This window comes from Melanostigma gelatinosum (assembly GCF_949748355.1).
Source record: "Melanostigma gelatinosum genome assembly, chromosome: 8".
Classification (NCBI taxonomy): domain Eukaryota; kingdom Metazoa; phylum Chordata; class Actinopteri; order Perciformes; family Zoarcidae; genus Melanostigma; species Melanostigma gelatinosum.
The window spans coordinates 16,608,354-16,617,986 of record NC_136641.1 but is presented as its reverse complement, the minus strand read 5'-3'; the positions used below and the strand labels follow the sequence as shown (position 1 = coordinate 16,617,986).

General features: G+C 42.5%; 1 protein-coding gene across 1 annotated transcript in view; it reads right to left on the bottom strand.

Annotated features, from left to right (window-relative positions):
• Positions 1-1,471: 1,471 nt before the first annotated feature.
• camkvl (CaM kinase-like vesicle-associated, like) overlaps positions 1,472-9,633 on the bottom strand; it is a gene marked incomplete at both ends in the record, with an annotated part of 8,805 nt that continues 643 nt past the window's right edge. The window contains 9 exons of the mRNA XM_079274430.1: positions 1,472-2,968; positions 4,440-4,527; positions 4,617-4,695; positions 4,923-5,059; positions 5,236-5,311; positions 5,921-6,041; positions 7,398-7,536; positions 8,320-8,394; positions 8,727-8,858. Coding sequence (XP_079130556.1) covers positions 1,472-2,968; positions 4,440-4,527; positions 4,617-4,695; positions 4,923-5,059; positions 5,236-5,311; positions 5,921-6,041; positions 7,398-7,536; positions 8,320-8,394; positions 8,727-8,858 — 2,344 coding nt within the window. The remainder of the gene's footprint in view (positions 2,969-4,439; positions 4,528-4,616; positions 4,696-4,922; positions 5,060-5,235; positions 5,312-5,920; positions 6,042-7,397; positions 7,537-8,319; positions 8,395-8,726; positions 8,859-9,633) is intronic.

Below are 9,633 nucleotides of genomic sequence, written 5' to 3'. Positions count from 1 at the left end.
TTCCCCTGACTCTATTTCAGTTGAATAAAAGGAGCAACATGTGCACGTTACAGTCACAACCACCGTCCCCGTCCAGAGGGTTCACCGAAAAGGGATTAAAATTGATTTAGTGCAAGTATTTGTTAGTATTCGTCTTGAATGTTTCACCACAACACAGAAAATGTAAAGTGTATTGAATTATCCACTACTAAATTGTGTGATCGCATGTTAACTGTGAAACCAATCTTTTTTTCACCCCCGTGCTTCTGCGAGTATAGACGAATCCGAAATTCACGCAGAGCCAGATGGGACTTGTAGTCGTGGCTTGATAATGTCATGCCTCTGTGTGAAATCATTAGATAACGGTTCTTTCAGCGCTTTTTTTTTTTTTTTTTTTTACTTTTATTGAAAGACTTGCAGAGCACAGTTTACATAGGGACAGAATAGTGGAAGTCTAGACTTGTTCAGGAGAAAAGCACATAACTTGGTATTACATCGATCCAAAAGCAGAATGAACGTCGAGAATATTTCTTCACATGATAAAAAGGAGCAAAGATAGACAGTACCAGTCCAATTGACAATCGGCCTACCAAATGAATGTGTCGACACAACTGGAAAAAAATGAAAACAAACCTTTTGGGCAAAACTTTTGGAGAACTTTGAAATTTTCATGTGTGTGTGTTTGTGTTATTGCAAAGCCTTTACAGAATATCTTGTGTCTTAAAATCTTCGTCAACTCTTCAACAGGTGTGGAGCAACTCACAAGACTTTAAGCGACAGTTCAAATTTAAATACAGTATACAGTTAAACAAATCCCAATCTCCAGCAGCCAATGGGAGGGCTTAATGAGTGCAGTTTCACGAATGTCTGTACAACTCTGTGACTGCAAGCTTACGATTTAGCAGCCTCGCTGTAGAATGAATAGCGACATAAAAAAAGGAAGAGTAAAATAACGAAATGGTATGAGCCGATTTGAAAAAAGTAAATCTCAATTTGGATATTAGGAAGCTTACAACACGGGAGAGCAAGAGTTAGGAACCCCCTTCTTTGTAGGTATTTACAGTTTGTAGGGAATAATGCAAATCACTTCCTTGCTGTAACTCTCACAATCAGTTGATCATTTTACAAAGCTATTCCTACTTGTGTAGTTCCATCATTTGTTACCTGCGCTGAGTGCTTGGATTCCAGCATGAGGAGGTTGTGTGGTAAGCATTCATGCGCACAATCTGAATTTGAGACTCAAACTCTCTTTCTCTTTGCAGCTGTCCTACAGAGAGATACAGTGCCCTATGATACTCCCCCTAGACTCCAGTCATGAGAGTATTTGAATGCCTTAGGAAGTTTTCTCGCTATGTATTCTCAATATGAACACACAGCCAAACCAAACAACATTGCATGATTACTTTTCTTCTGGGGAGTAAGTGGACGATACCTCTGGGAGAACATTTTTAAAACCTCAATGGTGTCGTGTATTGCTTCATGGACACCTGCTTCATAGCCCCCTACCCATCCCAGCTCTGGGGGACTGGCTGGAACGAGCAGCATCCCTCTGTCCATCTGTATCTTCCTGCTCTCCTGCAGCCTGGGGTGAGGATTGTGTGGGTGGGGAGGGTGGAGGATAGGAGGGTGGAGGGATAGTAAGGCGAGGGATAGATGGCAGCACAGGCCTGGGAGAGGTTGGAAGAGGTGGAGGAGTGGCTGAGGTTGCAGTCGTGGAGTGCTGTGAGGAGCGTGCGCGGCAGGTGGCAGGCGAGGCGTGTGTGCTCCTGGCACGTGGTGGTTCAGCGGAGCAGTCACTGATTTGCTCAAGCAGCGAGGGCATGTCTCCCTCAATCTTCTCCAGCACTGCAGCCATTTGCTTTTCTATCTGCTCGATCACACTGTCCATTTGCCAGTCGCTTGTAGCGCTGCTCCCGGCTCCTCCATGTGGTAGCCCAGTCCCATACATCCCTACTCCTCCTGCGCTTGTATACAAGGAACTGTATGGACTCCCATAGCTCCCTGCCATCCCCATCCCTACAGTAGCAATTTCTGGATTGTATGGTGTGGCATGACGGCCCAAACTAGCAGAGCTGCCTACGGTATAACAACCCGGTCCTGTCGCAGGATCTGGCCTCGGTATGCTCAACTCAGCGATGTATCTGTCTGTTGTCCTGGCATCCCTGTCCCTCCTACCCACTGGGCTAGCATCACCCCTTAACCTAACTCCTGGTCCTACATCCACCCCAGTTCCAAGCCCCATTGCTGAAGTGACTGCCACTGACCGCTCTGCCACTGCCTCAGGTACTTGTGTCTGACACCAGCTTCCGTCAGGCTCATACTTCTGCTCCCTCTGTGTGGCTGGCCTCTTCTCTGTTGGGCCGGTTCCAGCTGCAGGGGCTGTGGGTGGAAGGCCATGGAGCGTTGCAGCCATCTTACGTTTGCTGCTGGGATCAGGGGAGGCGGATGTGTGTTTTTTGTCAAGTATAATGCCTGAAGAGCCGTCCGACAGCTTGGAGGGGTCAGGTATCATAACGGGAGTCGGTTTGGATTCTGGAACAACTTTATTTTGACCCAAATTGGCAGCCATTTTCCTGGTTCCATCAACTGCTGCTTTCTTTGCACTGGCCTGATCAGGCTCCTCCTGTGCGAGTTTGGGGGTGGCATTTGTTTGGCTTTGTTGACTGGAAGGCTCAGGAATATCTGATGGGGAAGTTCCTACCGATGGGCCTATACTCATCTTTACCTCATCCTGTTTTTCTCTGACCTTACTCCTCCCCTCATCCTGGTCCATACCCACCGGTGTATTTTCAACAGTAACTTCTAAAGACACACGACTTGAAGTAACGCCTCCATCACTTGTCCCTTTGTCTCCCTGATCACTTGTCCCCTGGGACACACCGCCTTCACCATCTCCGGCCTCCTCACTGCCCTGAGCCTCGGCTGAACTGTCATTCAGTGCTTCTGAATTCTTTAATCGTTGCATGAAGGTGGTGACACGGATCGCTTTCTGCAAAACAGACAAAGGCAAAGAAAAAAGGAGAGAAGGATGGCGATGTAAAGACAATTAGATTTACATCATGTCGCTTTTTTCATAAACACCCATATTGACTTGTTTCCCTAAACAACTTTGATACTATAGTTGGTTATGGCAAAGCATAGGAAATAAGCTTTGAAGACAACCACGGCACCATGATTTAGCATCATCATACTAAGCGCTGAGATGTGATTAGTGTGAAGTGACGGTGCAGTAAGATTGGTTGTTTACTTCCAGGATGCTATGACACTTTGTACCCTGGTTTAAATCAATCTCAAGACTCACTCTTTCCAAGCCACTCCTTGAGTGCTTGTTGTCTGGAAAAGGTAAATGAACACATCTGACTCCTTTCGATCTACAAACACTTAAGGAGTTAGGGAAAATGTGTGAGCTTAGAAGTTGTTTCTAAACCAGGGAATTGGTTCTCTGGAAGTGAAAAGCCATTGGGACACAGACATGTCACTGAATACAACATGTTAACTGAGGAGCTTCTGTACAGCTTCAAGTATGACTTGAATGTAACACTGAGGTACAGTATGGGGCAATGAGCCAGGATTCACGGAAGAGGAATGACAGAGGGCCTTATAATTCAAATCACTGCTGTTCAACAGTCCACAGTGGCCTATATCCGTTATATCCTTTCCATTTCTCCCTCTCATCTACACAGATACAAAAACTACACAAGCAATGAGCAAACCCCTTTCCCCGTTGCTGGTTCACAATGTTGTTTTTACCAATCTGGTTTCATAGACTAGTGCAGATGAGGAGTAAGAAAGGAGCAGAGCGGGCCACTTTGAACATCTGGGCCTTAATCCAATGAAGAAAAGTGGAGCAGAGTGGATGGATATCTTCTGGGACAGGACAGGAGTGACAGTGGGCAGGAACAGAGCCTCTGAGGAGAGTTTCACCGGTCCAAACATGGTCAACACATCTTAAGGCTGACTGAGGTTTAACTGAAGTGTTTGACGATTGGTCGATTACTTTCGACAATTTTTTCCAATAGAAACCTTAATTCAAGAGGTTGATCAGCCATTAGAAAGATGTTTTGTTATTGATTCATGCCGGACTGAAGGTAAGTTTCTGCCCATGCTCTGTCCTTCCACTCGCCCTCTTAATGAACTACAATACCTTCAACTTCTGCGAACCATATGGGGAAAGAGAGAAGAGGGTTATAACTATTACTTATGCTGTCAGGTCAGCAGTGCCATCTCGACTTACTACTTCTTGGTCTTCAGCATTCATTCCCCTAGGACATCCCTTTGACCACCACCAAATCATTTCTCAAATTTAAAACATACCTCTCCATGCTTGTATGCTGAGCTACAGTAAAAGCACCTGATGTGCAATCATCATTACATATAGTGCCATTCTATGCTGCTTACTAGGCTATAGTATCACCAACTCTATTGACTGCTACAGGAAGAGAGTGAGAGTGAATTCATACCCGCCATTTGGCCTTTGCAAAGTTCTTCTCAAACTGGGCACACACACCATCCTTTAGGTTCTTCTCTGATGCGCCATTCCCTGCAATCCTGGCACAGGTGACAGACAGCATACAAGTGAATGCAAACCCTGTGGATATGAGCCAAAATATGCTTGCTCTTGTAGTGCACACATTTACCATTCATGCCAAAGTGCATCCTGCGCGGTGATTCTCAGCATCTGGTCCACTTCCATGAGTCGACAGACAAGCTCCTTAGCTGAGAAAGAAACAATGAAGACAAAAGGTCAATTTAAGATGAAAAATATGTACATTTTCATAAATCATGAAGGATGATTTGATTTAGTTGTGAAGAGTGAGATATAAGACAGTCATTTTGAGCGATGTGACATGAAATATCAAATTTTCTCACTGCCAATGCTAATGCCTCATGTAATTGAAAATGTAACTTTGTATGTATTGCCATCGTGTGGTAGAGCTATGTACCTGCAGGGGAAATGTCATCCCAGTATGGAGAATCAAACTCAAATTCACCGCCAACAATGCGACAGAAGATGATGCGATTATGTAGATCTGTGTTCTCCTCCTCTGTTTCATCATAAAAAGGAGGGTTACCTGACAACCTGCAAAAAAGGGAAACATACATAAAAAGACAGAGCAAAATAAGTTATATTGAAACCATGCCAATAACTACTGGATACATCCTTTCATGAAAACAACAAAGCAATTATTCAGTTGAAATTGCAGCTCAGTTTGTATTGGCTGGCTTGCTTTGGTAACTTTAATGATGGAGACTCACAGTATGAACATAATGACACCCACAGCCCAGCAGTCCACAGGACGACCATAACGATGACGAGCCACCACTTCAGGAGCTGAAAGACAGCAACGAATAGAGCAGACAAAGAAAAAGAGAGATTTGAATGGCTGGGAAATAACATTTATTTTTACAATCAACACTTAAAATGACAAAGGCACTTGCAAGTGACAAGGTAGTACAAAATGTAAAGCATACTTTGGTATCAGGGCATCTGTTCCCTTTCTTTCTTTATTTGTCTAATTACTCAGCTCAATAACTATGAATAACTATCCGACCTTTCACTGGAGAGAGCCAGGCCAAAGCAAAGTTCTGTACTCCAAGTTGCATTCGTATTAACCTCAGAGAGAGAATGAGGGGAGTGAGATCAGAAGACATGAAAAGAGAGGAGTTGGAGGAGGGCGAGAGATGCCTTCAATTCTGTTTCACTGGGTGTCGAGACTGTTTTTCACTGTAACTGTTTGTCTCTGACAGATTTTGATCTTTAAAAGCACATGAAAGTAAAGACATCAAAGTATGCCCGCAGGGCTTTATTCACAAACAGCCCTGCAGGCAGGCGGCAAAGCTAATAGAAAGACGTGTGAGTGGATGAGAGATGGAGAAACCTAAAGAAGTAAAGTTATACTGTACATAAGAACAGATCTACAAATAGTGGAGAGTATCATACCCAGGTATTCTGGTGTTCCACAAGGCTCTGTCATGGCTCCGTTCTCAAACCGGGACAGGTAGAAATCTCGCAGAACTACTTTGTTGTGGTTGTTTTCTGTGTAGTACATCAGGTTTTCCAGCTAAATAAATGAGGGACAGAATGAAGTATTCTCATCAAAATGCACGCAGACTGAAACCCTACACACTACTGAAGAGGTTCAGTGCTGCACATATATGGGAATTGATAATCAGCAGACAGCAAATGATAATACCATTGCAACCTGTAGAAAATCAACAATGGCACACCCTTCTTAAGCTCAAGGGGCGATGAGTCAACAATTACCTTTTCTATTATTACTTTGCAATTTCACAACAGGTGACAAGAACAGATCAATCATTACCACAAAACTGTTGATGCTTTATTTCAGACTTAGGTTTTGGAAAGTTGTCTTTACAAATAGATGTTATTTAGTATAAAGGGATTGAAAAAAGTTATGTTTTGTACATTTAAACCCTGTACAATGGTTCAACCAGACTCACAAGACAAATGGCAAAAAGAGACAAAGATCCCTCTGACCAACAGTTGACTAAGAATAGAAGAAATCACCATGTCATTGGTAATAGAAACTGGAAGCTGAGCATCACAATTTGTGCAGATCTAAATAGGAAGAAGTTCATGTTTCAGTGCCTATAATAAGCTGGAATTCTAACAGATGTGTTGCTTAAAGCTATTCTTAAACCATATTGGAATTGAATCACAGAACATCAGCTGAATATAATACAGACTGACAAATCACAGTTTGAACATATTCAATCGAATCACTGAGTAGACATGGTTCCAATAGTACAAATATATTTGGTTTTACATGTCAAGCTTATTCAAATTAAGATGACACAAGTACAAACTGCTAGCAAGACGAAATGGCTCTTGACAAGGCAGATAAGGCAAAAATATTAACCAGAAACATATCTTCTCGATTAAGGAAGGGATCTTGGCTTTCTATTTCTGATCTAACAATGTAATCTTCATTCAATTTTCACAGGATATTTGAGTCCAGACCATATAATGTATATACAATATAGACGGAAAGAAATCCAGCTTCTACCAGTAGGGGGAGTCTGGAGCCTAAAACATGAAGTAATCCCATCCTAATGGGTTAATAATGGCGGCTAAAGATATGAATCTGTGTCTGTGTGCCTGTATCACTTGAGATGAAAGCAATGAAAACCATGTTTACTCCCTTGCTAAAAAGGTTATCAAATGTTGAGTCATTAACTGAGAGATGGCAGTGCAATGCTTTTATGTGTCTCCAAAGAGATTCACCAGACTATACACTGAAATAACTTTCGGGGATGAAAAGTTGAATCATTTAGTACATTTCTTCCCGTGTTTTTAGAGGCAAATCACCAGTCTTTTTTATAGGTTTGGTAATGAAAGTCACAACACCTGCACATGCCATAATGTGGGAAAGGGGAGAAAGGGAGTGAGCATGTACCTTCAGGTTCCTGTGAACTATGTTGAGGGAGTGTAAGTATGCCACAGCCTGGAGGACCTGCCTGATGACATTGGAAGCATCTCTCTCTGTGTAATTCCCTTGGTCTAGAATCCAGTCAAATACATCTCCTCCGGTGGCACTGCATGCAGTCAAAGACACGAAAACATCAGCACACACATTGCAATATATATACAAATCAAAAGCTGGTGGGACTGTTAACCACATGTTGCAACAAAATCATTTGACTTTAATCTTTCCGTAACACAGTTATCAAAAGCCTTGTGCTCTTGTTTTTTTTGTTTCCATTTGTAAGACAATCTGCTTCTACTAGCCTAAAGCTTGCACTGCTGAGCAATTAAAAATCAGCGTGTTGGTCATTACTCTAAAAGACTTGGTTAACTCTCGGGAGTGTATAAGATGAGTGTGATCATCACGTATTGCCCTCAGCAGGAGGACTATTGGCTGGGCAAACGTGTGAGCGATGAACAGACACCAACTCAAAAACAAACTGATCCACACAAAGAAGACTGCATCACTTATCTCAGTAACAGAAGGGAAATCATTTTGCCACTCAGCTCCAATAAGGTAGCAAATGTGAAAAATGCACTCGTCACAAGTGGGATTGGGCCCACTCTGACGTATTGATCCCGGGGTCTCTGTAGAGACCATATTATGGCAAAGCAGTGCTTCAGGAGCACTGAGTAATGTTGAGCGTTACCAGAGCAAATACCTCATAAAACCTAACAACTTCCTCTGTTCCTGAGGGGAGAAACAGAGCACACAGTAATAAGAGGACTCAACCCCGACACTCTAGCTGATTGATTTGTGTGTGTTAAGGCACATGAGGGCACATACACAATTAAGACAGGCACACTTAAGTACATATTGTTCAAGAAAGACAAACAGTAAAGGAGACCCTTACAGTTCCTGGATGATTAAGTATTCTTTCCGGGTCTCGAATGTGTCTATCAGCTGCAGGATGTTTGGATGGTTGACCCTGGAGCAGCAAAAGAGAGTCACAGACTGTAACCTTACAACAGTGAAGAGTCACACATGCAACTGAAGGGTGAGAACCATTCTCTGGCCTTTTAATAGCCTTTTATACAAAAAAGACTGTGTGGGCGTAAATCTCTTTTGTCAAAACAGTGCAAAGTAGAAGGTTCAAACATCTGAGCTTACATTATTAAAGGTTATTGCATGGATTGTGTGATTGTAAATGTTCATATCATATAGTATGTTCAAATAGCAAATCATTCTCTCATTCTCCCTCTCTCCGCCTCTCTCCATCCCTAAATCATCCATCCATCTGTCCACAGACCAACTGCGTACAATTTCAGGATCATGATTTCGTTCTTGGCAGCCTTGCGGACTTTCCTGCCGTCTTTCTTGAGGAATTTCTTGCAGACAAACACCTTGTCTGTCTGTCTGTCCTTAGCCAGGCACAGCTCGCAGAACTCCTTCCTACACAAGAAAAAAAAAATTAGAAAGACAGACAGACAGACAGAGAAAGGCAGAGAAGGTAAATATAATGTTACGGCACAAAATAAGTGTAGATGTGTTTGATCACATCTAAAAACAATAAGGCCCAAGAGAGACACAGCATATGGAGACAACGTACACTGGATATTTGAGTGAAATACAGTGAAAGACCTTAATTGGGTGAGTAGTCATTGAGTAGGTTAAATAGTCATGAATAACAAATCTGAAATGGGTCCGTCGCTGCCATGAGCCGGGCATCATTTGGTTTTGAGCCTTTGGGGCATGTGCTTCAGCCAAATGGATTGTGAGAAGCTGTGTGATGCAAAATTAAACGAGATACTTCATATTCAATGTTACATGCACCAATAGACACCATCAGAGCAATTCAATGGTTCTCTTTCTTTATAATGTTGACTGTTAATGAACAGTCATAATCTTTCAAATATGTAAAAATGCACACTTTCTTTCTTACCTTAAGTCATTCCAACACATTCATGTGGATAGAGCTGACATTCTAATCTTAACCGCAGCCTTATCACCTTCATCTTCCATGTTTTCATCAAATTAAGAGCATGTGTACAGCAAATGTGTGCACTTAATACTGTGTGAATGTTTGTGTGCGTGTGTGTGTGTGTGTGTGTGTGTTAAATAAAAGATGAACAGAAATCTCTGAGGCCAGATGCTGATCTGGATGCTGATGCCATATGGCCTCTTACACTGATTGGTATGAGTGAAAGTGTGTGTGTGTGTGTGTGTG